Source organism: Amblyomma maculatum, chromosome 8, assembly GCF_055883805.1.
Source record: "Amblyomma maculatum isolate TAMU_Amacu chromosome 8, ASM5588380v1, whole genome shotgun sequence".
Classification (NCBI taxonomy): Eukaryota; Metazoa; Arthropoda; class Arachnida; order Ixodida; family Ixodidae; genus Amblyomma; species Amblyomma maculatum.
Window position 1 is genome coordinate 23,622,748 of NC_139351.1, and position 27,008 is coordinate 23,649,755.

The 27,008-nt window shown below is 44.5% G+C and overlaps 2 protein-coding genes across 2 annotated transcripts; one reads left to right on the forward strand and one right to left on the reverse strand.

Moving 5' to 3' along the window:
• Positions 1 to 825: 825 nt before the first annotated feature.
• On the reverse strand, positions 826 to 2,719 carry LOC146180725 (uncharacterized). The gene has a single exon (XM_084576118.1). The coding sequence runs from the start codon at positions 2,698 to 2,700 to the stop codon at positions 1,165 to 1,167; it is 1,536 nt and encodes a 511-aa protein (XP_084432244.1). The 5' UTR covers positions 2,701 to 2,719; the 3' UTR covers positions 826 to 1,164.
• Positions 2,720 to 10,328: 7,609 nt separating this feature from the next.
• LOC146180726 (uncharacterized) lies at positions 10,329 to 22,218 on the forward strand. The gene is made up of 8 exons (XM_084575637.1): positions 10,329 to 10,333; positions 10,994 to 11,202; positions 13,301 to 13,375; positions 13,458 to 13,508; positions 14,812 to 14,916; positions 18,179 to 18,423; positions 21,096 to 21,255; positions 21,876 to 22,218. Exons 1-8 carry the CDS (start codon positions 10,329 to 10,331, stop codon positions 22,124 to 22,126), a joined length of 1,101 nt encoding a protein of 366 aa, XP_084431763.1. The 3' UTR covers positions 22,127 to 22,218.
• The last annotated feature ends 4,790 nt before the right edge of the window (positions 22,219 to 27,008 follow it).

Genomic DNA, 27,008 nt, shown 5'->3' on the forward strand with positions numbered 1-27,008 from the left:
ACATCTGCACTGCACTTTAATTGTGAGAGCACATGCTGCCAGAAATGCCTGTAAATATCTGTATGTAATCTAGCATATAAAAGCCCTATCTTCAGTGAAAGTAACCTGTCATGAAAATGGAGTAATATATCAAACAGGTGAACAAATTTGTGATTTGTGAAGTTTAACATCTCAAAGGGACACTAGAGCTATGAGGTCTATTAAGTTACATCCTCCTATTACATTAATTTTTTGTAATAATGTCCATTGTGCACCACTTCATGCAGTTATGCCGCATATACCAATTTCTCTCACCCAAAACTTATCAATCCACATTAATATAGCCTTGTGTGCTAAATCCTTCATTGTTTTATTCTGTATGTCTATTTTATTAAATAGAATGAGAGATTTTGGTGGAAATGGGGAGCAGTCGAAGGCTCAACTGCAGCCCTGCCAGCACGTTTGGGTGGCTCTGAAAAGAGCCGTTATCTTCGAAGTCCAAGCTCCAATGTGAGGCTGTAAGAAATGATGATCTACCAGTTGCTGTCCTTGGCACCAATAACTGTGGCCTGCATCTGAATATGAGGCTGCAAGTCCGATCCTCAGCAGCATTTCGATGAAGGCAAAAGACACGGAGGCATACCATGCTGTTCCCTCTTGATAGAGGTACATATTTTTTCATGCTGAAATAGCCATCTGACCCGTCGCAGTGACTTAATGGTTAGGGCGCTTGGCTGCTGAACCCAAGGAAGTGAGTTTTATCTTGCGGCCTTTTTTCAATGGACGCAAAAAGCAAGGAGCCCATGTAGTGTGTGATGTCAGTGCATATCAAAGAACCCCAAAGTGGAACAGCTTCCCAGACAATTCCTGTATGGTACCCGCCGGGATGGCGCAGTGGTTACGGCGCTTGACTACTGTTCCCAAGGATGCAGGATCGAATCTCGGTATCGGCGGCCGCTTTTCGATGGAGCCGAAAAGCAAGGCGTCCGTGTGCTGTGCGATGTCAGTGCACGTTAAAGAACCCCAGGTGGTCGAAATTTCCGGAGTTCTCCACTGTGGCGTCTCTCATAGCCTGAGTCGCTTTGGGACGTTAAACCCACAAACCAAAACAAACTTCCTCTATGGCGGTTCTCATAGCCTAAGTTGCTTTTGGGCATGAAAGCAAACCAACAGCAATAAGAGATTTCACTGCAAGTGGAGAAGAGGAAAAATAATGTGCCCTCGCTTGTATTTAAGCTTCAAGCATTGAACTTGGTTCCTGATATACGAGAGAGGCCACATCTTAGCCTCTTGACTGAGAGCGCTGTAACGCCTTATGTGTAGCCGAGAGCTCTCAATTGGTGTTTTGAAGAAATCTCTGCCATTTGGCAAGATGCCAGCCTTGACATTATCTTCATGCACTTCAGCAATGAGAACAGCACAGTTGTCTATTAAGAAGCAGTCGCCCACTTTCACATGTCGGTCAACTCTTGTACAAGTCTGTGTGCACTCCCTTGCTTCTGACATTCTGCGGCTGAGCTGTGCCAGTGGCTTGTTCGTAGTTCTCAGCTTCTTCTTAACCTTTCCTAAGTAACTTTCGAAAGGAAAAGCACTGAAATCATCCACAGGCCCATGCTGAAGACACTGCTCTGCCAAGTGCACCAAACTGTGTACGTTGTACACCAGCTGCTTCACCCCATATAGTACACCGAACTGCTGAACAAAATACCTCAGCAAGTCCCGGGCAAAGCTGTTCAGAACTACATGGTATTCAGGTGCAGCGAGTATTCGCAAAGCCACATGTAACTGTAGGAAGTGTTCATACTTTTCTTTGGGCAGGAGAGATTTCAGAACAACAGGTCCTAGGTAGAGCAGAAATGTTCTGAATTCAGTCGCTTTCCAACGATCCAACTCCTCTGTTCCTCTGGGTTTTCGCTGGAAGGAACTTGGAAAGGCTTTAGCTGTTTCTCGCAACCTGTTGTTGAGTTCACTTCGCTCATCTCTGCTCAGTCGGGCAGCGTGCCCTTGCGAGACCCAATTTCTTAACAGCCGCCGCATTACACCCAGACAGACAAGGTGCATGTATTCCGTAGGAAAGCATGCCACCATATCAATATCCAACTTGGTGAAAGGGGAAACACCAGTGTGGTGCCGCTTATCTTCTTGTGCACGAAATGATACATCACTTCGCTGCGGTGCATGAAGGTCAGGAAATGTCAGCCTGTTTTCCACATAGCGACCCTTTTGGCTGCATCTTTCACAAGCATGGTAGCCTCCGTGTCCTATAATTGCCTTTACAAAGCTCCTTGCTGGGGCATCGCAGATCACAGCTGTCAGTGTCACAGTGGCACTAGTCCCTTTCACAAGTAAACCGCTGCTGCTCAGACTGTAGACTTCGTCTAGGAATGGAGCGAGAAATTGTTCCAGACAAGGTGGCTTCCCTGCACCACAGTACACACTGACCATAAATGGTGCAGAGTTCTTGAAGTTCGTTATGCGGCAAAGTATTGGCCACAAACCAGTCTGGCTGCTTTTATACAACGGCAGGCCATCTATGTTAGCATGCAGCCTGATGTTCTCGGGCACAGGTCCTTGCCCAATCGCTTGCTGGATGCCTTTGGCAAGGCCGAAATGAGCAAATGTGTCATTCTGCTCCAGCTGTGATCTCCTTTGCGTCCGCAGCACGGTCCTTGCATCTTTTGGGAGCTCCGGAATCCCGCGAAGACGGCAAAAGTCGAGCATATCATTAAGCAAAGCATGTGTGATGTTGTGCTTGTTAGCTATGACAGCCAACTCCTCAGTCGCCGAGAGGCTATGAAGAAAATTTTCATCAGGCTGACCCACATTCTCAGCCGCTGGACTGCTAGATGTCTCATCACTTGACTCTTCCGAGCTTGTGGCATGATCATTTCTTGAATGTTCTGAAGCATATGAATCATCCATAGAAAGGTCTGAGCTTGAAGCCTCATCACTTAGCCTGCTGGCTGTGCTCAATGTGCTGCTCCCTGATGCATTATCACACTCGCGCACAAATGGTGCTGGTGGATCTGCAGGTGGCCCGCTTCTACTGGTGCAAGCGTCGTCGGCGCAGACTCCGATTCTCCGACGCGTGGTTGCTTCGGACGGTGGCAGGGTGCGAACGTCGAGTAACGGTGCTTCACTCTGCGATTGTTTTCTGTCCCCGCGTTCTAAGCGTGACGACGCAGAATCGACCGGCCGCCCCGGAATACCGAGCTCTTGCAAGATCTCCCGGTATTCTTTCTCGACGATGCGGTACTTACGCCTTTTTGCGCTCATGACGAAACGCAACGCTCAGCGGTGAGAGACGAGGACCGAAACAGGTGCACAAAAAGACAACAGATGGATACGGGCCGCACCTCTACGCCACAAAAACACAGCGATGACAAGCGAGCGCGCGCTCGGAACCACGTTGGAAGAAAGAGGTGCTCCGAAGGCGCCGTGCGAAGCCGAAGCAGCCACTTAGTGTGGGCGCCAGTGCACTGAACTATGGTCACCATAACTGTACTGTTCCGCACGGAGCGGCCGCCAAGGGCAGTGCCGGTGCTGAGGGTCGCTCGTTTTGCTGGCGCTTCTAACTGGGCGAACCTGCCACAGGCGCTTCATTTCGACGCGTATGATGTTCGCTTGCATGAAACTACTACTTTCGCATTCCACTCAACAATTAGACCCCTAATTCTCGAAACAACTGTCTCCTTCGCGCTTGGCTAGATTTCAATGTATACTTTAACAGCTAGAGCAACTGCTTATATAACGGTACTGAGCTGAGAACATATAGAAGTTGCGGTTTGGCGCTGCTTTCACGCGTATATCGTGTTACGGCACATGTTAAATGGTGTAATAATTGATTTCAGAGTTTTCGTTTGTGAAAAGCAGCATCCATCTATACCAGGATACTTCTAAAACACCACGTAAGATACAAAAAAAGTATAAGCGATGAAGCGCAGGAAAACGACTGCGCATGTGATTGGTGTAAGCTTGGGATGCATATCAACTATCGGCAAGCACGTATGAGTATACATATACGCCGTAGGTATAAGCTGTCTACGAAACATCTGATGCCGATACAAAAAGTACAAGAAAGAGTGTTGGCGGCGCACTATAACGGGATGACACTTTAATTGCATATCACTGTATGCGCTTCCGATGCCCCGCGCGCGCCAGGCGTCTTCTGCTCGAGCACAGACGTTTCCCATACAGGAATAGCAAATACAGTTTATTTGCGCAGAAGGCAGTGTGAAAATTTATACCAGCTCAGAATTAGGTGTTTACATAACGAAAAGAAGCATATATCATGTTAGAGGTGCCTGAATGCTAACTGAGGTTACAAAATTTCAGCGCGCCTGCCGCTGCTCCGTCCACTGACTCTGGCGGCCTCTTCCGAGCACACCAGCCGAGCTTTTTCGCGGCCCAGGCTTCGAAGCACTACTCTCTTACACTATGCAAAGAACCTCCTCGATCCGGACGCATGGAGAGAGATAGAGAGAAAGAAAAAGAAATACCCGGATGCAAGTTGTCACGAAAAAGCGCCAACACTGTGCAGAAGAAGAAGAAGAAAAAAAAAAGGCTTGCAAACAGTTGTCACGAAAGAAAGCCAACATTGTGCAGAAAAAAGTAAAATGATTTAACGTTACGAGCGGTACGTAAATTAGATATAGCCACAGCAATTTTACCCATGAGCATAAATAATGCATATTTCCTTTATAACATCCATTCGTTTACAACTTCATCTACTTCAGCACTACGGCATTAGGTAAACACGCGTGTGTTTGCTTTCGTAACTTGAAAAAAAAAAAAAAAAAAACACGATGTGTAGCTCTTTAAAAAAAAATTGAAGTGCAGTAAGAACATAAAAACAAATCATGGTGCCGTTGTCAGCACTCAGCTTCAAAGAGCTGTTCTCCACTGCTTTACGCACTATCCCTGTAGGCATCCCTGGGCATCCCTTTAGCGCGCAAACCCGTTATCCCATTATTCCCCCGGTCATTTCGTGGTTCGTCTCCGTCGGCTACGGAAGCGCTTGCTTTGTTTTAGGCTCAACTTTGGCGTGGCGTGGCGACTCGTCTGGGTGACCCACAGGAGCACGAAGGAACTTTTTACGTAAGTATGCATGTTGATCTTCATCCCCTTGCATATTAGTGGTCAATTAACAGCTAATTACTCGTGAACTTAATGCCACGAGAAACAATGAGCCCGACTCGCAAGTAGCCCTTATCTGTCCGTAGACATCATTGGTTGTATTTTGATTAACGCGTCTCTGTGCATCGCTTCTGAGAGGTTTCGTTTATATCGGGTGTGTGCATGGATAACATTCGTTTAGCGCCAAAAATTATAGGCTTGTTATAACAAGCCTATAATTTTTGGCGCTAAACGAATGTTATGCTACTACTGCTCGTCATGGTTGCGATGACAGGCAAGTGCGAAGTAGTCGACAGCTTTTCATCGCAATTTTCGCGTTTGTAACGCTAATCGCTATTTAATATATGCGCTGTCATAGAAACCAGCCTACATGTCTTGTGCTTGAATGACGAATGTTTCCACGGCAGTGCTTTGTTTCGTTGCGAGTCCTTGTATGATGAGACAAATGTGAGCAGAACAGATGAGCGAACACAATTCTTTTTCAGCGCTGCCAGAAGCAATGCAAAACCTGCCAGTTATCTGCTCCAGAAGGAGTTTATTTATTTATCTATTTATTTATTCGTTAATTTATTTATACAGGTGCCTGCAGCACCTCAAGGGCATTACTGCTGAAGTGGGGAGGGGGGGGGGGAGGTGACAACTGGAAGAAAACATGTATTCAATAAACATGAAAAAAAAAAAAAACTTAACAGCACAGTACAGTTGCTAAAAGCAAGAAAGTAACTTTTTGTCCCCTCCCACTTAACTGAGTTTTCTATCGCAAACCACGGTAAAAATTTTCCCACTCGTTTCCTGCTGGCATCCTACTGGTTCCCAGTAGTATTAGAACCACCAGCAGCTACTAGTAACAGTAGCTGATGGAATGTGTAGCAGCTGGGTTTCTGTCGTGAGCTGCAGAAAGTCAGACTTTGGTGCATTGTTTTCATGGGGTCCTTTTGGCCTAGGAATCATGGTGCAGCAGCTACCTTGGGCCATACAACCAAAACAATGATGACGGCAGAGGTTTTATTTCATGAATCTTGCTTTATTATTACTTATGCCTACATAAGCTCTGCAGTTCGCTTGGCCACCCCTTAGTTTGAGATTGTGGTACTACCGCAGGTGTGCTCCAGCTCCAAATCAGATGGCGCCATGAAGTTAGCTGCACAGAAAAGGACTTGTTCCGAAAAACATGCTAGCAACACCATGCTACTGTTATTTACATTTTGAAAGCAGCCACTCATGAACCACACATGTGGTGAGAATCCACACGGGATCAGGTCAAGTGTAGTACAGTCAAGTCTACTTATAACAGATGCACTTATAATGAACGCTCACTCGTTATGAACGAGGGTCGGGGTACCGTCAAAATATGCATTAGGGCTACGAAACTGTCTCAGATTAAATGAACAACCGTGACCATACCACTTTGTTACAATAAAAAGAAAGGGGAAGCCTGGTGACCCGCCACACCACTGCAGTTGAAAGACGCACGCTTGCTGCGAATGCGGAGAACAACGAGCACATCCCAGGTATTGGCGCATCTAGTGTCCACCTACCATAGGACAGGTTACAAGGTCTGTCGGTGCACGTGTACCCTGGATGGGTAAAGAACCTAATGTAAAAGCAAATGAGTGGCAATCACGTAAAAGGACCAGTCAAAAACCACCATCTCCGATTTGAGTTATGAATAATAGTCGAGGTATGCGGTGCTCGCCCACCAAGACCGGCGTGTGTGTCATTGACAGAGTCGAATCTCGAGCTTCTGCACTGTTGCCACGTGGAGGCGGCACACAAGAAAACAGATGTGTAGTATGTCCTGTGCACACATGCACTGTAGTAGCTTGGGCACTGCTATCTTGTGGAGAATCGAAGAGTTGGGGGGCAAACTACGAAATAGCATAAGCGCCTCATTAGCTATCGCTATTCCGCGTTCATCAAGCAGCTGGTCCGCAGACTGTTTCGGGCAGGAGCATATGATCACGCTGCAAAGCTTAGAAGGCAGCTTGATAGTGTCCGATTTGAATAAACAGATGTCCAAAAACGACTCTTGGAAAAAAAACAAATGCCACTTCTGTAGAAGTTTGCATTCTTTTGGCTGAAATAAGGGGAGTCCACTTCACATGAACTTTGGATACAACGAACAACATCCGTGCGATTGTTATAAGTGGGCTTGACTGTATAATCACATAGCCTTTAATGAAAATTTTTCATGAATGGTGCTCCACCAGAACTTGAGAAAGGGTGAAGGTGGGTCACACATTGTGTGCACTAGTGCATATTGAACCTAAACCCACACATACCAACTGTGTTCACTCAACACTGAGAACACCATTTCTAGGAGCAGTGTAAGTACATGGCCTTAGCATGAGGCCGTAAGTGCTGGTGCTACCAGTGAGGTTACAGGTATACACACCGTTAGCCAGACCTGGCTGCTCAGTGCTGAATGCTTTTGTCTTGTATGGAATGCCACACAAGACACACCTATACGCTGCAGTAGCTATAGTAGTATCAAGACATCCAAAAACGAATTATCATTGAAAGCTAGCCTACTTGGGCTTCGATTGGCATTACTGTAAACAGTGCAGTCAATAACCAAGTGATGAAGTGGGGCACTTGTGTGACACTGCAGCAAGTGTCGCAAGGATTATATTACCTAATTGCTTCTGAGAACAGCCCACATAGTATCGCAGTGTATGCAACAGATCGAGCATCCAAATGCTGCTACACAGTGTATGCCATTAAAATTATTGTGGAACACATTACCGGAAAGCTAGCAAGAGTTCACGGTCACCAGTACTCTGCAAGCAAGTCTGTAATAACCTTTCTGTACATTGGATTCAGGTGGCATCACAGACACCATGACCAAGTCCAAGACATAGCTTCCACAGTGCATGTCGAAACAGGCACCAATAAGCAGATTAGGGAAACATTCAGCTTTCCACCAAGCTTCTAGTTTCAAACGCAGTGCCTGATGCAATGTCCGTGCTGCCACTCTAAACAATAAATAACAAAGAAGCCAACAGACACAGAGGGAGGCATAGGAGAATGGTAAAAAAAAATCCCTTATGCTTTCCTTTGTTTCAATGGCTGTTGGCTCCTTTGTTGTCTGTCATAACGAAGCCCCTCCCTACATTACTTTGCAAATCTGAAACATGTTACACAATAGTACACATTTCATTGAAGGTTATCACACCCGGAAGAGTTGCTTGTGATTAGCATCTAAAATTTTCATAAAAATCCATTTTCAAAAAAACAACTTGTAACAATTTTTGATGTGAGAGTGCAGTTTAAGGTAGCAACACAACGAAAACAACAATGCTCTCATCATAACAAATTGCCATATGCAGAACAGCAACAGCAAAGCACTGAAGAAAAAAAAAAGATTTTCTGGATTGTTTTAGATGTGCTACGATGACGTATTAACATAGAAGTATTCACAAAATCCCTTTGTCTGTGCTTTGCTCCGTTCTCGTCCTTGCCGCTCTGAGCGCAGTACTCCTTTTTGTACCAAGGTAAGCGGTGAAAATAAATTAAATATATCGACTATAGCATTAATATCAGCACTGCGCGTTCTGCCTCCCGCGAAACTGCCGGCGAAAGTAACTTTCCTCTGAGCATGCTGAGCTTTTTTCTCGCAAAGCTGCACTGCGATGTAGCTCCTCGAACTATAACCATAACCAGTAAAGGCAAGCATAACTTAGTTTTGAAAACGAACATCGTACTCTACTGCTACTGCGGCGTAGCGCATTAGCTCGGCCGGAGCTCCTGCTTTTTTTTTTTTTTTCTTGCCTGTTTATATATCTCCAGGCTTGCTTCGTAGTTTAAACGTAACTATTATAGTACCGCTTCACGGGCAGCACTAACTCCAGGCTTGCTTCGTAGTTTAAACGTAACTATTATAGTACCGCTTCACGGGCAGCACTAACAATCAGAGGCTTTTAAGGTCACGTTTTATTATTATTTTTTCTTTTTTTTTTTACTTGCGTACAAAAATACGGCCCATTTGGAATTACGGGGTCATACCACCTCACTTCGGTAGTTCACTCCGTTTTCATCAGTAGTGGCCATCACTGCCGGACATGCTTGCGTTACTGTTGGTCTTCGCCAGTGTCATAAATTAGTCCTCGCAAATCTGCCAGGTAGCAACAATCCAATCGGACATGTGTTTTTACGGGTCACAGATAAGTCAAATATACTTAGGCAGAACTACGGGCCAACAAAAGTGATCACCTCACTTGGTAGTTCACTCGATTTTGATCAGCGGCGGTCATCATTGCCGGGCTTACGTGCCTGAGAACCGCTGTGCCCGTTTGCGTTGCTGTTTTCCATTCATTTAAATGAGTCTTAGCAAAACCGCCGGACCTGAGCCCTAACGCGTTACACAAGTCGTGAAGACCCACAACACGAGAGAGAAATAAGCTTTTACTCACAATTGCAGCGTGGTGCTAGGCCTTGTAGAAGAGTCGTTTTACATTTTTGCGTCTTGCCAGATTGTCATATCGCTCAAATTTACGTAGAAATGCTCTAAAATAATTCATACCAAACATGTTAAAAGCGCAAAATACTCGCGGTGCATCGCGCTCGTAAACACGCATTGGTACACAGGCACGAACATCTGTCGCCAAATTCGGCACTCCCTCAAGATATTACACTGCGTAGACTTCAGGACAGCCACTTTTGGCTTGTGGAGGCTCAAGTGGCTCAAGCCTATGGCTCAAGCCGTAGGACGTGGTCATAGGTGCTAGAAACCTGCAATTGTCAAACTGTAATGCAAGAAATACGTGACATAATAAAAATTATTTACATTATTTAAAAAATAACTTCTTGTACATAATTGTATTCGCTGCACTTAGAGAGTTAATGCCGATTTGTCATAAGACGCGTGCGTCGTCTGCTGCGCTAGCAGACAGCAGAAGTAAACAGTAACGTGCACTATGCTATAATAAAGGAAATGTTTCTTCTAAATGATAAAACTTCTTGTGTCCCTGACGCTTGGAATACCTCATAGCGATATTCCACTATGTGGCTACTGCTCGAGAGAAAAAAAAAAAAAAAAAACAGACATATGCTTAGCTTGTTTGGAAAATTGCCTGTTCTTCGATCGTCTACCGTTGTATTTCAGCCCACTATAATTGTTATAATGTAGCCTAGACTTACCAGAACCATGTTTTAAATATTGGTACATAGTTTCCGTTCTTTTTCTTTTTTTTTTTTTAGTGAAATGCGTAAAAATGCGGTAAGTGTATGCAACAAGCTTTTGTATGGGACTGCATAAACTCAAATGCATGCTTTTGTACACCTTCAAGCCAACTGAAGATCGTCGGGTCGTCTGCTGGTTTCAGCAGACACCAGTACAAACCAGTAGCTCCCAGCCAGCACGAAACGAGCAGGAAATTTTCACCTGATTTTCATGGTTAGGATACATGTGACATGAAATACTGGGTGAAAATCTCAAGCAATGTGTTTCCTGTCTCTCTTGCTCGTTTGGCCTTTTCTTGCATTTTGCTTTTTTTTTTTCATCCCCGTGCTCCTGGTAAAGTGCACTCAGTGCAATATTCAAGTTCTATGCTATGATGCTGGCTGTGATATGTGCATTTCGTTCGCATGACGACAGGCAGAAAGATTGCTTCAATAAATCCCAGATTGCAAGCACTTGTGACACACGTAACTGTCAACTTGCTTTTGATGAAAGTTCAGGAGTGTGGTGCGGCACAGAACGAGGTGGATGTGAGAGTAGCGATGTCAGTTGTAGAGGGGCACTATAGTTTATGGCTAGCCTAACAGGAGTACTTAGAGAATATCACAATAATTCTCTTGGCTGTAGGGCTTAGACACTGGGCTGCAAAAAGTTTTTTACACTTCTCTATTAATATTTTGTCCTGTTTTCTCCACGCAGCATGTCGAAACCATTCGCATTGGTTAAATTCCCTGATGAGGAGGACAGCTTGGCAGCTGTGCCGGTGGGCTGGCTTGATGGCGACAGCCATTGCTTCTGGCCTATGGCCAGCCCAACGGCAGTGATTCGCCTGGCCAAGAGCCAGGCTGATAGAAATTCCAGCGGGCACCAATGGACACGGTGCCCAGTGACAGTGGTTGCCTCTTGCCGTAAGTATAGTCACATTGTAGACTATGTAAAGATGATGATGATCTGGCTAGCAATCGTAAAGAGCTCTTTAAGAAATTCTTTGAGCCTTCAACTCTATGTGACTAAATTACGACTAAGAAGTTGTAATTTAGCAGCCACTTAGCCAGTTATCAAAAAACAAAGAGGAATGAATTGTTCTCTGTAAGCCGATCGAAGGCGACTTTTGAAACATACTAGTGCCTTATTCTTGAAGTCCTACAGTTTTCAGCGTAACTGCTGGAGTCAACATGCAAAATAATTACAGTTAAGACAGAAAAGTTTAATGCGGTTCAGTTTTTTTTTTCTTCCAGTTTTAAGTAAGCGTGCTGCAGCAGCTAAGCGTCAGGCACTTTGCTGCTGGGACGAGTCCCTGTGTTACGTGCATGCAGTGAAATGGAGCAGTGCAGAATGTGCTTGTGCAATATAGTATCAGTGCTTGTTAAACTATCCCACTTGATGTAAATTAGTGTTCTTTCACAATGTTGTCCTTCTGTGCAAGCATTGACCTTGATGCCCCTTTTACACTACACGAGCTTGAAGCTGCACTTCTTGCTAACGCCACTCGGTCGGCTCCTGGTGAAGATGGAATCACTTACTCTGCTAACGCAAAAGATAACGCAAAAGAGTACCTTCTCAACCTCTATAACACCGCCTGGGAAGAAGGCTCTCTGCCATCTCCTCCGTAGCCATGTGTTGCATAGTTTTTAAACCCTAGAAATTGGAAACACGTTTTAATTGTAAATATAAAAGAATGCCTCTGCCACATGAGTGTTTCAATGGCATTCAAACATGGATGGAGTCTGTTGGCTGAACTGACTGGTGACTGCAGTTACAAGGGCAGCTGAACAGGCGTCAATTCGGCAAAGTAGCCTAGAACTTCTTTTACATACAGCAGTATCATGTACTTTCGGATGTGTATGTGTTATGGCCAAGCGTTGAGGAATGATATCAATGAAATTTATAAAGAAGGGCAGGTCGTTCAACCAATTGCATGTTTGTGCTTCTATGGAAGTCTATGATCCTACTTCCAAGTTTTGATGACCGGGGTTGTTGCATATTTTAAAAAATGCGATATGTAATTGTGATCAGGAAGCCCCTTCCATTAAGAGTGACCGCCATAATTAAATGCTCACAAGATGTCATGACAGACAGCAGAGCGTCAGCAATCAGGTAATATGTCAAAGAACAGATTTCTTTTATTTTTATACATGACTAGCCATATTAGCAGTGTGCATCTTAGGGGAGTGCTTGACGAACATTGCTACCAAGCAAACAATAAATGTAATATGTGTTTTTGCCGGCATAAAGGCATGATCAGTTGGGCTGGGCAATAGATGTCTTACATATAGCTTATTATGCGGCAATCTGCCGCGTCATACCGGCAGCTACAGCAGCACTATCAGCAGTCTAGTGCTTTCAGACCCGCAATGCCAATGAAGCTGATCAGCAGATGGTTGCTTGATCTGTCATAGGCTGATCGAAAACCACTTCGTTGAGGCAATGGCCTAAGTAGTTGCACTTGTCTGTGCCTTAACCATTTAAGAAAATGAAATAAACAGCACTTCAATGTTCAAACTTTAACGTTTATGAGCAGTGAGCTATGCCAGAAATTTCAGTCAACATGGCCAGTTCTACAACAGGTAAACCTAGCAAAACATTGAGTTGGCCATGCTAGTTGGCACAGCTATACCAACTAGCTGTATACCAACCTATGGTCATAATACTACAGCGTAAGAAAAGAAAGAGGGATCAGAGAAAGGAAAACACGGGACAAGCGCTGACTTACAATTAAGGGTTTTCTTTACCAATGATTTGGTATATAAAGAAACACTCAAAGGTGTGAAAGTGTTGATGCAGATAAACCATATAACACAACACTAAAGCCCACTCAGATATGTATGCAACCTCCAAGCATTCTCAAGAAAGGCAATCTCCCTGTCACTTAGAAAACTTTTTTTGCCTACGCAGTTATCTTGGTCCAATATATAAATCTTCAACCAGTTCCTGTGTTGTCTAATCATCATGGGTGTAGTGCAGGTGTAGTACAAATTTCATTCATTTCATATTAATTCTTTGCAGGCTCTTACAAGAGCGCCGAAAAGAAGATGCGAAAATATGAGTTCACATCTGCTGTGGAGACGTCGGCAGTTTCTGGTAATTATAATTCCTGGAGTTATAATTAACAAAAAATTATTTGCATACTGAAGATGATATTAATGTGCAATTCTTTCTTTAGGAAACGAGGGCCATGAAGATTGGCCCGTGGAAGTGGAGCTGCCATCACCTCGTATGTTATGAATTGTCATCGACATTTAATCTATAAGCTTGATTTTAGTTCAGATTGTGAATATATGGCAGTAGGTGCTTGCAAGAGCTGCAAAAAAAAAAAAAAACTGTAGCTCATTGCACTCTCAGAGAAATAGAACACATTTACCGTATATTCTCATGTCAGTATACAGATGTCAGTAACCATTTCTTGGCAAACTGCCAGTTGCCCGCAGTTCTAGGGTAATTTTAGTTTACTCAAGAGGTAAAGATGCAGTGTTGAAATTTCTAGTAGACTGCTTGAAATTGGAATGATTAAATTTCTTGAGTTAGGCAAGCATGGCCAGATGTACACGTGTCACATGCTCATTAAGTATTGAGTGATTTTGGCTCCTTGAATAAGGAAAAAAATAGTAATATCTTGTTAATTTGGCCTTCAAGGGATCAAGAAAAATTTTCGAATTATTGAATGATACTATATACTGCCAAAAACCTCCTGCATCACAGTAGTTTTATGTGATGAATGCCAGAAATATGGTTGTCTGTACTTGAGAGGTAAAAACTTATTAACATTGATCATTTTCCATGGCTACATCAAGTACTTTGCTTTGTGCACAATGTCAGGAGTGTTGAAGAATTGCTATAATATGATGCCTGCATAGCCCTTTTCACAGTGCAGTACAGTAGCAGTAATGCCTCTTCACAAATGGCACTGCTGTGTTTCAAAAATGCTTGCATGGACCATGGCTCTTGATGGCAGCGGCAGAATGTTGTGAATTTAACAAAAGTGAAACAGTGCTGCTGGGATATATTTGACAGACGGGGGACTTTTTATCCTAGTCACTCTTCTGCTATAGTGTGCATGATTGATGCGTGTGCACGGGCGCCACTGTTCCATGCGACTCAAGCTGGGAGGTCTATTTTGGGAATTGCTGTCTTTCTGGGTTGCATAAATTAACACAACTTGGGGTTTGAAATAGGTGCCTTTTACTGTTACCTGGCAAAGAATGGTCAAACAAAAGCACCACCTCACTTTAATCTGGACAGTATGAAGGAGCACTGAACAGGGTAAATGGGGTACACCTCAGTTTGCAGGTCGAGCCAACGTTTCGACAAGTGAATTTGTCTCCGCCTAGACGAAGACAAGTCCACTTATCGAAACGTTGGATCGACCTGCGAACTGAGGCGTACACCACTTACCCTTGTTCAGTGCTCGTTCATACCATGTAAACCATCTTCTTCCTCTCGTTCTACCTTTAATCTGGACAGTTTGTTTATTATTTTTTGTGCCTCCTGCATTACCACTAATGATGTTCGTGTTCCAGCACCTCTGAATGAAGGCGCTGAAGTGCCACTGTCTGAAGCTGTCGGCAGGGAAAGTGCAGCCCTGAGCTCCGAGGAGGCTGCCAATGAAAGTGGGACTGTTGAAGGTGATATTTTCACTTTGTTTTCTTTTTTTAATGTAAAATAACCTAGAGCAAAAAAACAGGAATGCTAGCCAAACATGGGGACAATGTGAGAGGATGGGACAAATGTTTGTCCTGTCTTACCAATTTTTCCCTGTCTGATTTTCACTCCTATTTCTCTGCTATCAAGTAATGCTCTCAGCTAGAGGTTAGACCTGTTTAGCCTTAAAAAAAAAGCAGCAAATTTTATTTTCCTCAGTATATCCTATGCTAGTGAACTGAAGTTGGCATTGCCAGAAATATCTAGAGAATAAATATTTAGGAAGGTATTACACGGAGTTCACGATCAGACTGAAATTATGTTCTTTGAAAGTGATAACTCTGAAAATGTTTACTGGTATTCTTCAAAGACAGTCCCTACTGAACCAAAGTAATGCTAAAACATACAACCTAGTATTTCGATTCGCTTTCAGCTTTTGTCATTCATACTGCACTGGCTGCTGTAGTTAGTAACATTTGTTGTCATCTTTTGGATCCTGGCATTGCTGCTGCCTCTCTCTGCCTACGATCACCAGAAAGCCATCACCATTAATGTACTGCGTGCAGTGGTCCCATGTTCTGTGCTTTTTCTTCTTGCAGAATAATTTATTCACTTCCAGGGGCATACAGGTCAAAGGGGCTCATATTTTAACTTTTGTTGTCTTTGATAGTATCTTAAAAGTTCATTAGCTGGAAGCGAATGCAGTGCCTCAGATGGAGTGTAAAATGTGGAAGAAAATTAATTTGGACATCATGCAGCCCCTGTGCACTCCCTTATAAGGTACCCAAAACCAACAGGGTGGCACGCTCTCATTTAGGAAAGATCTCAGCAGTCTAACCACCTTCTGCAGCATCCGCTGCCATTCATATTTTCTTGCATACAGCAAGATTTATGTGTGATAAGCAATAATTACGACCTTTTTTATTTCTCAAACATTCGCCTGTGCCTAGCAAGAAATGTCAGTTGGTCGGCAAAAAACAGCCCGCTTTATAGAGATGGTGCCACATTTTCTGACTTAAAATTCCATTTTTATTTGCATACTTCAACTTAAAGTGGCAATAAGCTGAACAGTGTTTACCACAAAATGCTTTCATTTAGTGCACACAAAAATGCTTGCACTATTTATTCTAATACTCTCAGAGCGTCTCACATAGGACTGTATGCCATGTATGACGTCATGTTTATCTTGCTGACAGATGCCAACAATGAGTCACTAGATGATCATGTTTGACATATATGCTGGCAAAAGTTTGCTGTTTGAAAGAGGCAGTTGTTTCAAGCTGATTTTCCAGCGAGTTAGCTTGTGGATTAATATTTGGGCATCGTTTGAGGCATATGTCTGCTTTATGCCATTGTGATGGAATACTTCATTTAAATGTTGCCAGCATATTCGTGGAACAGGAGATATTAAAAGGGAGTCTTCGCAAATCCCAGTTGGCATGCAATATATTTGCCCCCCCCCCACCTCCTTCTCAAATCGCTATCATCTGGTGTTGCTTGATCATGAACCCACCCTGGTTTTTTTTGTTGTTTAGTTCACTTTTGTAAGCACTTGTTTGTATTCTTGCTTTTGGCAACTACCTTTTTATTCAATGCCTACCTCTCACTTATACTGGAAACTATAAGCAAAATCCAGATGGCAAAACTAGAAACAGTAAACTAGTCACAAGACCAGCACTACATTCAATTCTCGTGTCCAACCCAGCTGGACTGTGCATAGAATCACGCAGCAGCTCACAGGTTATTGGCTGCCCCCTGCTTCGGCATCAGTGCGGCATAGGCATACTTTTGCTCTTTGGCAGTAGAAGCTCGTGGAACCCCTGAGCTCTGCAGAACCCAGTTTGAGAACCCCTGATTAGTGCATAAACAAAAAGAAAGCCTAGGAGTGGTACCTTGCAGCTTGCGCAGTTACTTTGTAAAAGGTATGCAAAACAAGATTACCTGCTTAGAGGTCTGATCAGAACTAAATTTTCTGTTTAGTGATATTGCAGATGACTGTAGTGTAGCTCCTAGCCTTTGAAACATGTTACTGTGCATCACCCTTTATGCACTGCATTTTGCATTGGAATGTGATGAATTACTGTGGCAAATTTTTCTTAGCGTTCCTTTTTCAGAATTCTGTGTTGTTCCTTTTTGTCATAAGCAATAGGCAACTGTGTGCAGTGTCTGCAGTTCGATAGTGCAGAGATGTATGAAGAAAGCCTATCTGAAATATTGAACATAATATAGGGGTGCCAGCGGAAACACAAAGATGCGTACACAAGAACGAAGAGGTAGCTACAGCACAAAAACACACATCTGACGCATGCGCATCTGCGGTGGTGCCGCAGATGCGCATGTGTCGGATGTGTATTTTTGTGCGGCAATGCTTCTTCAATAAACCACAGTTGATAGTCCAGCATCCGTCTGTAGCTACCTCTTCGTTCTTGTGTACGCACCTTTGTGTTTCCGCTGGCACCCCTGTAATTATGTTCAACATGCACCAACTGGCCCAAGAGCTAATGTTATTGTATCTTATATATTTCCTGTATTTATTTACGTCCACATGGTGGTGGGCTCATCTTGGATTTAATCTTTACTTTGTCCTCTGATGTGGAACTTGACACATGATTCACCTTTTTGTTGCATTTTGTTTATCAGCCAAGGACAACAGTGCAATAGAGATCTTTGCTGCAGCAAGTGTAATGCATTAGCTCCCAAAAGTACTTGTAGTTACACAGAACAGACTCCTACCTCCAAAATTTTTCTAATATCATCTTGCCATGAAAAACACTTTTCAAATGATGCAAAGCTAAATTACAGGCGAAGGCCTGCTCTGCTTCCTGACTCCCTATTAGCATGTGCTTCTCATGAGAGTAGAAGAATACATTAATCCTTTCTGCAATGCAGTAGCAGTGGAAATGCTTCTGAAGTGCCATAACCATTGGCAGAAGCCCAGACTGAGGAGGCATTTGCAGAACAATATCGCAGCTCTTTTGCTATCTGTCACACGTAGAGGAGCTCTGTTTGACCTAAGTGTTCATCAGTGTGATGACATTTATAACTTTTACATTAGGCTGGCAAGGAATAGATGCATGTGTTATGAGTGTCTCTGTGAAAGCTGTAGAAAGTTAGGAGCATAAGCAGCATGTTGCTTCTTGCTGTTTACACTCATACTGTTTTATTGGTGCCTAGGGCATAAGTGATGCTATCGGCCTTAGGAAGCTGTACTCTCACTGAATTTATTATTAATTGCTTCAATTACAGCTGCAGTGCTCAGGGTTCTGAGGATTTTGCTTGAGGTCCGACAGCAGCAGCGGGAGCTGATCCAGCGCGTGCAGCGCATTGAAGATAGCCTGCTGCTGCGGTCGGACCGAGAGCCAGGCCCAGGCACTGCGCAGCCAGTCTCCCCACCAGCACCTCCTCCCGCCCTTGCTCTGCCCGCCTACACTGCAGAGGAGCTGGAGGCAGCCGACGCTGCCTTGCAGGATGATGGTGTGGCAGCTGCACTGGTAATCTAATGCTTTTTAATAATTCTTAACTGAGAAAAATGAGTACCTAGTCAGGGTTTGCAATATAAAGTAATTCAGATGTTTGTGAAAAAGGTGCATGCCATGCTCTGTGGATAACATGCTCATCATATTCATAATTCTTACTGATTTGCTTGAGTATGTTGTCACTTCTGCATGTTTTATTAATGTAAATATCTTGTGCATGAAAGCTGCATATACAGATTACTGGGTGCTTCAGTGAACATTTTCAAAAATTCTGAATAAGGGGAGGCTAGAAAAAATAGATTGTAGGAACGCATTTCCTGATGCAACAGGCACAATGTACGGCTAAACTTTAGTAATTACATGGTTAACTAAACTCAGTTATTAAATCTTTAATTTAATTGCGATTTGGTGGTTAGTGGCAGTGGGGAGTTCAATTCCATCAATCGTGCCATACTTTTTTTCAATAAACAAGTTTCAAAAGCACTGCAGCATGAGGAAATTACACACTTTTTCACTTGAAAATGGAAATTATTGTAAGAGGCGTGGAAGCTCAGTGAGGATGGCAACGTTTGCTGAGGCTTGTTGCAGTGACCATGGCACTAAATTCGAACTGTGCTTTATTTCTCTTTATTGCTCTAAGAAAGTAACGTCTACACATTTGTCTATTACTGTCCTTTTCTTTCCATGTAAATCTGATGCAAAAGTGCTTGCAGTTTGAACTGAGCACTGCAACATGTCCGCAGTGGGTGTCACATCTGCAGCGACACTCCTGCATGTCTAATGCATAAAGTTTCAGTTTTGCTTCAGGAAGCATTACAATTGCTCGTGCTGCAGGGCTTTTGGCAATTACATTTTCATTTCAGGAATTGATACTACTACATGGTCTTGTATATGGTCTCAAACCGCTTTTGACACTATACCACCAAACTGTGCAACAACACTGATGTTTGGGCCCGTTGATGTTGATTCATCAACGTATAGTGCTCACAGCACGAAAAAAATGAGGACATGAAGAAACACACAACAGGACGAACTTCCAACTAAATTTTATATAAAATAAAAACAAGCTTAAGTATGGTGCTGTTATTGCCATGTGGTAGTCAACCGTGTTTGTCCTGAAAGGCCATTTCATTATCATACAGAAACAATGAGGGGGGCTGACACATTGATCTCCCGCTTTTCTGATATGATATACCTCAACAATATCTCTTTCAGTCTGATCTTTCTCGCACCCAAGAAACTTGGTTTTTCGAAAAATTAGCTTACACTTACAGTTTCTGCATTCAGTGGCAAGATTACTTCCTTTACCGTCTTTGATTTAATCATATTGCTCCCTGGCTCTCTCATTAAAACAGTGTCCTGTTTGACCAATGTAAACTCTATTACAAGTGAGTGGAACACTGTAAACTACCTTTGTAGTGCACCGGGTGAACCAGAGTTGGTGCTTGATACTACAATGCGGCTTTTGCTCTTTCATCATCATTGGACAAATTTTTTAGAGCTTACTTGATGCAGAGAAGAGCATGTTTACATTGTATCTTTTTGCAACCTTCTTAAATTATGGGATACTTTGCGAATGCACGGAATGACTTGTGTTGTCAGCCTCTGATCTTGCTTATCTTGCTTTTTACTGATCTTTTTCTTTTTTAGCAGGCTGTCTGCAACTGCTAAGTATCTGGAGGATAGCCGGACATGTGCAAACGCTGTGCTTGTATTTTAACGCTCTGAGATATTTGATGACAACATGATTTTTCCAACGTGTAATTGAGGCAATTCATGGCAACTGCTCATTTTACTACCTTCCAATGAGCACTACTATAGGGGAGGAGTGCCTTTTGTGATCTAGGATTATACATCCAACATATGTGCCCTTTCAAAATTGAAATTCTTAGGTCACGGAACTGTATGCTGTCTTCATGTGGGAGCTCATGCACAGCCCATGAGTTCACAGCCCTGTGTTTTGTTTATGTTGTGGTGTCAAGTCCTTGTTTTCGAGCTGTTTTTTATCCCCACTTTTTCCTCTCTTGCCCATATCATGCTTTCTTTCATTACTTGATCTGCTGCCAAAAACAGGAATGTTAAGACTGCTTAAAGAAAAGTGGTTGCTAGGCATGCAGCTTTACTCATGTGCTTGGGGTACATAATATTAGATCATGCTCAGTTTCGGGATAATGGGCCCCGTGGCAGCGGCTCAGTCATTCAACTGCTGAACCCAAAAAGAGTTCTAACCTGGCTGCAGCAACCACTTTTCCATGGAGGTGAAAAGCAAGGTGCACGTGTGCTGTGCGATGTCAGTGCACGTTAAGGATTCCAGATGGTTAAAATTTGCAAACCCCTCTTCTACAGCATGCTCTTAGCCCGAATTCCTTAGGGACTGCAGCCCAAATACATCCAGCACACATATCTGCTAAAAGCCTCAAGTTATAACATGATAAGAACGACCACTTTTGCTCAGCACCTAAATTTGTCTGCTCCTAGCAAATTAGAAAAAAAAATGTCTTTGTTTGCAGTGGTAGAGAGCTGTTGCATCATACAAGAATGATGCATTAAATAGCAGGCACAATTGTATGAGCTGCTGACAATTGGTCACACAGTTATCTCAGTTATTCTATTCAGAAATAAACTAACAGTACTTGTTATTTTATGTCTAATAGCATTTGCGCAACTATGATTTTCTTTCTTTTCAGCGACAGCAGCTGCTCCGCCTGGGGGGAAAAGGGCTAAAGGAGGTGGCGGCCAACGCCATGACGGCCATCATGGGGGTGTCCGTACAACGCCTGTACAGTCTGCACGGCCGAAAAGGAAAACTTTCCTTTATCGGCCTTAGATTGTGCAGCGTGGTCACAGGTATATTTTTTTATTAATTACAGTAGCTTTTAATTTTAAAACATGAGCGAAAGCACATGTAACAGGCTTTGCTGCAGTTTGTTTCCATCTGTAAAATCTGTTACCACTTTACCCAGCTTACGACTTCTTTTTTATAACAGATGAATATTTTGTTACTGCAATTGTTTGTGGGGCTGGTTGCAGTTTTCCTCAGTGGGCATCTAAAGAATGAACAGCAGATGTATTTTGAAAAAGCCCTCAAACCAGTCAAGTCCATCTTTTCTCGCAGCATTGCAGTCATGTTGCACTGGCCAGCTATTTGTGTTCCCCCTCTAGTCCTTGAAAGGTGGACCATAGTGTCATAGTAGCTATATACAGTTGGTTAGAAGAGCTTTCTTGCGAGAGCTTTTTCTAAAGTTGCATTTGGTTGCCTATAGTCCTTGAATTATGAGGCCCATTCCGTGTAACATTTACTTGTGTGTCCTCTTCTGTTTTTTTCAATAAAACTTGTTGCTGGGCTGGTTCCTCGTCCTTTTGCGCTACCTTTTATTCTTCTGTTCTTCTTTCAGTGAAATAAGCTTGATTTCTGTGAGCCAACAAAGTGTTCCTGTTGGCCTAAAATGTCCATTTATCTTGTGCAGATGTCATCTGCCAAAAGACAGGCGTGGATGTTGCTGAAGCGCACGGCTTCATTAAGAAGTGGTTGCCAGGGTCAGTGGACCGTGGTGGCGGTAGAAAGCGGCGCTTTGCCGAAACACTAAATACAAGTTCTGCCGCCAGCCTGGCAACCACACTGAACCCCTGTGCTTCGGCGACGTCCAGTACGGCGCCCTCACTGCCTCACCCGGCCCACACCTCCAGTGCTGCCCTGCAGGGCCCTGCTGGCACCTGAGGCTGCTCATGAGTTGCCTCTACCCGGTGTGCCAGCGCTCTTCTTGGTGTTCTACCGCTCCTCCTCCCGTCCGTGACCACCAAAACGACTCATATGGCCCTGCTCCCCTAGCTCGTTCCCACTACAGGGTGCCACCTCCTCCGCAACAACCCCAGCGGCTGGACTTTGCTGATCGCTGCGATCCTGTTACCGAGGGCTATTATTTGGACCGTGCTCGTGAACCACCCGTCTGTTACCGCTGTGGTATGCTTGGCCACATATCCAGATTCTGCCGCCGCCGGTACCCGCCACCACGCTACCAGTGCCAATGGACAAATCGCCGTTCTACTGTGAGCCCAGAAGTCCATGACCCGACCTATCCCCCTCCTTCGGGCTCCTACCGCTACGTACCACCATGCAACGACTCGCCAGTTTCTGATCGCAGCCTGACTCCTCCTGCCCGCCGCTCCCGACAATCGCCTTCTCCCCGCCGTTCTTCTCCGCCACCGGGAAAGTAGCGTGTGCGGCCGATGGAGGTGCGGTCGCCAGGTCATCGATATTGCCAATTCCTCTACCGGTCGTTATGCTGAAGAACCGCTTGGAAGTGTCAGTGGATGGTGTTTGTGTTATGGCCTTAGTGGATACTGGTGCTACAGTTTCCATGATGAGCTTAGATTTTAAGAACCGTCTCGGCCGCAAAATTATGTTTGGCTGGGATAGAACTGTCATATTTCGAGGTGTAGGGGGAGAATCGTTGGTTCCGCTTGGTATTTGTTATGTAAATGTAGCGATGGCTGGACACGAGTTTAGAACTGAATTTACGGTGCTCCCTCGCTTTACGCACGACGTTATTCTAGGAGTTGACTTTTTACAGCAGTGTGGCGCAACTCTCGACTTCAACAGTGGAGAGATATCAATAAGCCCCAGCCTTCGATCGGCCCTCATAGAAGAATCGCCGCGGGCGGTCCAAGTGTTTTCTGTCTTCGAAGATACCGTCGTTCCGGCGATGTCCGCCATCTTCGTCCCAGTTGTGTCTTCGGGTGCGGTTCCCAATGCCTTCGACGCTCTGGTGGAACCCACTTCCCTTTCCGGTGCCAAAAAGAGTGTGTTGGTGCCCCGCAGCGTTGTTCGAGTGAACGAGGGCCGTACCACGCTTTGGACTGTCAACCATACCAATGAACCCGCCGTATTGCCGCGTGGTTTCAAACTCGCCGACTTTGAAGAACGCCTTTCTATGCACATCGCCGCGTTCAATGAAGGCGTTGCTCGTTCAACTAGACGTCCCGATCATGCTGATTCCCAGTTTAAGTCTATGATAAATGAATCGCTACCCACCAACGACCAGCGAATATTGATGGAGGTTCTTATGAAACATGCGGACGTGTTCGACTTTGCTCGAGATCAGCCACCACCGATTCCGCCTTCCCGCACCCATCACATGATCGACACTGGATCTGCACACCCGATTAGACAGACACCATACCGTGTTTCACCTTCAGAACGTAAGATAATTGACGAACAGGTCCGTGATATGATGCAAAGAGGAAGTAGTTCATGTAGTTCACAGGTAGTTCATGTCGCAAGAATGTACACAGGTAGTTCATGTCGCAAGAATGAAGCGCTGCCACTCTCGCTCGGGACTCTGACAGCCCAGGGGCTTCGTCTGCCAAGGGGGAAATGTCAGGGATGCGCACAGAAGAGGAGAAGGAAGTGCAAAAAGAGGCTCTCCGGGATAGAGAAAGAAGAAGAAGAAGCTCACCATCTGTTACTTAGCACATCAGGCTAAGGTGCAGAATCGCTCTTTAAATAAACCCTAACAATATGTTATTTTTAAATAAATGATAACACTTTGATTTTTGTTGCGCCTCATTTTATGCATGTGTATATAAAGGGTGCCGTTTGGCAGTAGTAAAGCATGTGGCTTGTATAATGCAAATATTAGCTGGAATGCACTGAAAATGCATGGCCTGAATTCTGGGCCAGCTTTAACAGATAGGCTAAACAATTGTCTAATTGTGGCATGTCCACTTTTGGTAGACTGGCTGAATGCAGGTTCAATCATGGCATGAATGTCGGGCCAATGTTATCACATCGGCATAACACTGGTCTAATCATGGGTGAACGGCGGGCCAACATGAATATATGGGCAGTACAGTGGTTCAATCATGGGTGAACGGCGGGCCAACATGAATATATGGGCAGTACAGTGGTTCAATCATGGCATAATGTCGGACAAATGTAGGCTGAAGAGTGGTCCAATCGTGGCATGAACGTCGGCCCAACGTTGGAAAAAGTCTCTTTTGGCCTAAATGCCAATGACGGTCCGACTTTCGTGCCGTTTTTTACCAATGTAACGCCAGCGCTGGTCCATTGTTGGTGTGCTGCTTGGGGTCGTCGGAATTGCGGTAAACCTGCATGAGAGACCGCGAGATATTGTGCAGTGAAAGGGGGAGTGCAGATAAATATGGTATTCGACTGTGAAAGCTCGCCGTATTATTCCGCTACCTTTGTAAGTGTTGTGAACCACATCGGGCTTGTTCATTCTCATGAACCACACGTTAAAGTCATCTGTGGAATTGAAGGCTGTTCAGCAGTGTACACGTCGTATCATTCCTGCAGAAAACACCTTTACAGAAAGCACGGCTGCTTCATGAAGAGGTGCTCCCCATATGAATTCAGCGTCGCATCTGAAGAACCCAGAGTTGAAGATGACGCCTCATCATCCCGTCGTCGTTTCAACCACAGCAGCGGCGCCCTCGAAAACACTGCGAGCACGCAGGATGCGACGGGGTGTGCACGAAACAAAACAGTGTCGAAACCCGGATCCCTATTCCCATGCAGTATTGCAAATGCGTTATCTCCCCCGCCTTCGAGTCCCAGCGCTTTCATAATCCCTTTGTCCTTCTCCCACTGCTCACAAGCCCTCTTGATGACGCCCCACTCCTGACTCTTTGGAATAATGGAGAGGGTTCTGAGGGGATGGGTAGGGGAGATGAGGGAGACAGGTAGGGCGGGCGCGCTACGCTCTTTTGCTTTTTGTTAGTGTTGGTTAGTTTGTTTTCGACCTTGGGGGAGTAAACCGCTCGCGGAGGAGAGCCGGGAGCTCCCGTTTGTGCGGCTGTTTGATAGCCTAGTGTACATGCATAGCGCACTCAAGAAAGCAGCAGCTACTTTTCAAAAAGCGCTTTAATCCAATGTTTAAGGAAACGTTAAAAATACGTTAAATATGAAACGTTAAATATACAATTCGTATATTATTGTCATTTCTTAACATACACAGTTCTGTTCCCAAGCAAAATAGTGTTCGCAAAGAAAGTTGTCTGTAATTTTAAATCCCGAAGAAAAGCAAGGAAATAATGGAAATAATGGAAAGACCCTGCTAAGAACGCACTTTTCCCGAAAAGAGCCAAATCTGGGTACCGAATTAGGTGAAGTTCAGCTGCAATTTTTGTTTTGCTTAAAGATCTTCAAAGCTGTCACTTATAACATTTCGTTGTGTTGCTGCGGATAAAAAATAGACTGTCTTTTCCTTTGTTTCTGCCAAGGTGGATTTGGCTGTTTTGGAAACAAAAAAGGAGCCTCTTATATTGGCCTCAAGATCAGCTTCTATAAATCGCAGTGGACAGTACAGCGAAATTTAGACAAAAACATCGGGCTTTGCTATTTCCTTTGTTATCCAATTGCATTCTATCTAAAAAGCAAAACAAAGCGTGTTGAACTTTGACACGCCAGGAGGCTTATTTCTGTGGGGGGGGGGGGGCGGTAGCGCGCTGACCCCTGCTCGCCGGCTTATTCAACTACCGACAAGAAGGGTGGGGTGAGGCGATTGTGAGCAGGGGGAGCCGAAACACGGGGAAACATATGCATGACACGTACTTCACGGGATTTCAACACTGAGGCGAGATGGCCCATTGCCTCAGACACGCGGAAACCGCCACACGGGGAAGCGTGCTACACCCAAGGCGGCACCCATGCGGACCACATCAGAAGAGCCGAACCGCGTCCACACGCTCCACATCTTATCCGTCACTGTTAGGCCTCATTCTCACAGCCGGTGCTCCTCTCCGTCGCGGCGGCATCGGCGGGGGACACCGCACGACGGATGGAGCGGCGCGATGTTCAAACAGAAACGGGCGCCGGACGCCGTCAAACTTGTTTGGGCGGGGCCTCGCCGCTCACACGCGAGCGGTTTTTTTTTCTCCTGCAAGAAAAAAAAAATGCGGAGGGCGGCTGCCCTCCCTGCAGCGGTGGAAGTCGTGTGTTCCGCGTCTGTACAGAAAAAAAAAAAAGAAGCGTGCTGTCTCACGTGCTCTAACAGCAGTTTGGAGCTAGAACGCGTTTTCATCTCAGCTTCGGTAACGGTACAAACACCACGCGTACTGCGCCAAAGCAAATGAGTATAATTATAGCAACCATGTATTAAACCGCAGAAAATTATGCTCACTCCAATAACATTATTCTTCACAATCAGCAAAAATATTCTTCTCAATCAGCACAATCACAGAAAGCATAATGAACTATTCTATCAATAAAATAATTGTTCGCGACAGCATGGCAATATGGTATTGATACAAGCATTAAAAATCAAGTTAGAATGGCACCGACTGAAATAATATTTCACGCAAATCTGTTGGAAGTCGAGGTTAGCTGTGCTGTCCTGCATATTGCAAAATTAAATAAAATCGGCATTTTTTGTTAGCCTCTTGTGATTTGGGGCTGGAAGGCATTGCTATCTTAGCTTCAGTAGCTGTACGCAACTCCACAGTTTACTGCAAAGCGCCGCGCGTACAGCACGGAAGCAAATGGGTACGAATATAAGCAGCGAGTACTAAAACGTAGTGTAAATGCACACTAGTTATATTACTTTTGATAAGCAGTTTCGTCACAACTTTCATAAAAGAGG

Excerpts from the sequence above, each read along its gene's own strand:
- LOC146180725 (XM_084576118.1), bottom strand. The coding sequence starts at position 2,700 with ATGCTCGACTTTTGCCGTCTTCGCGGGATTCCGGAGCTCCCAAAAGAT.
- LOC146180726 (XM_084575637.1), top strand. Across the intron at positions 13,376-13,457 it reads GGAGACGTCGGCAGTTTCTG|GAAACGAGGGCCATGAAGAT; the intron begins GTAATTATAATT and ends TTCTTTCTTTAG. Across the intron at positions 21,256-21,875 it reads ATTGTGCAGCGTGGTCACAG|ATGTCATCTGCCAAAAGACA; the intron begins GTATATTTTTTT and ends TATCTTGTGCAG.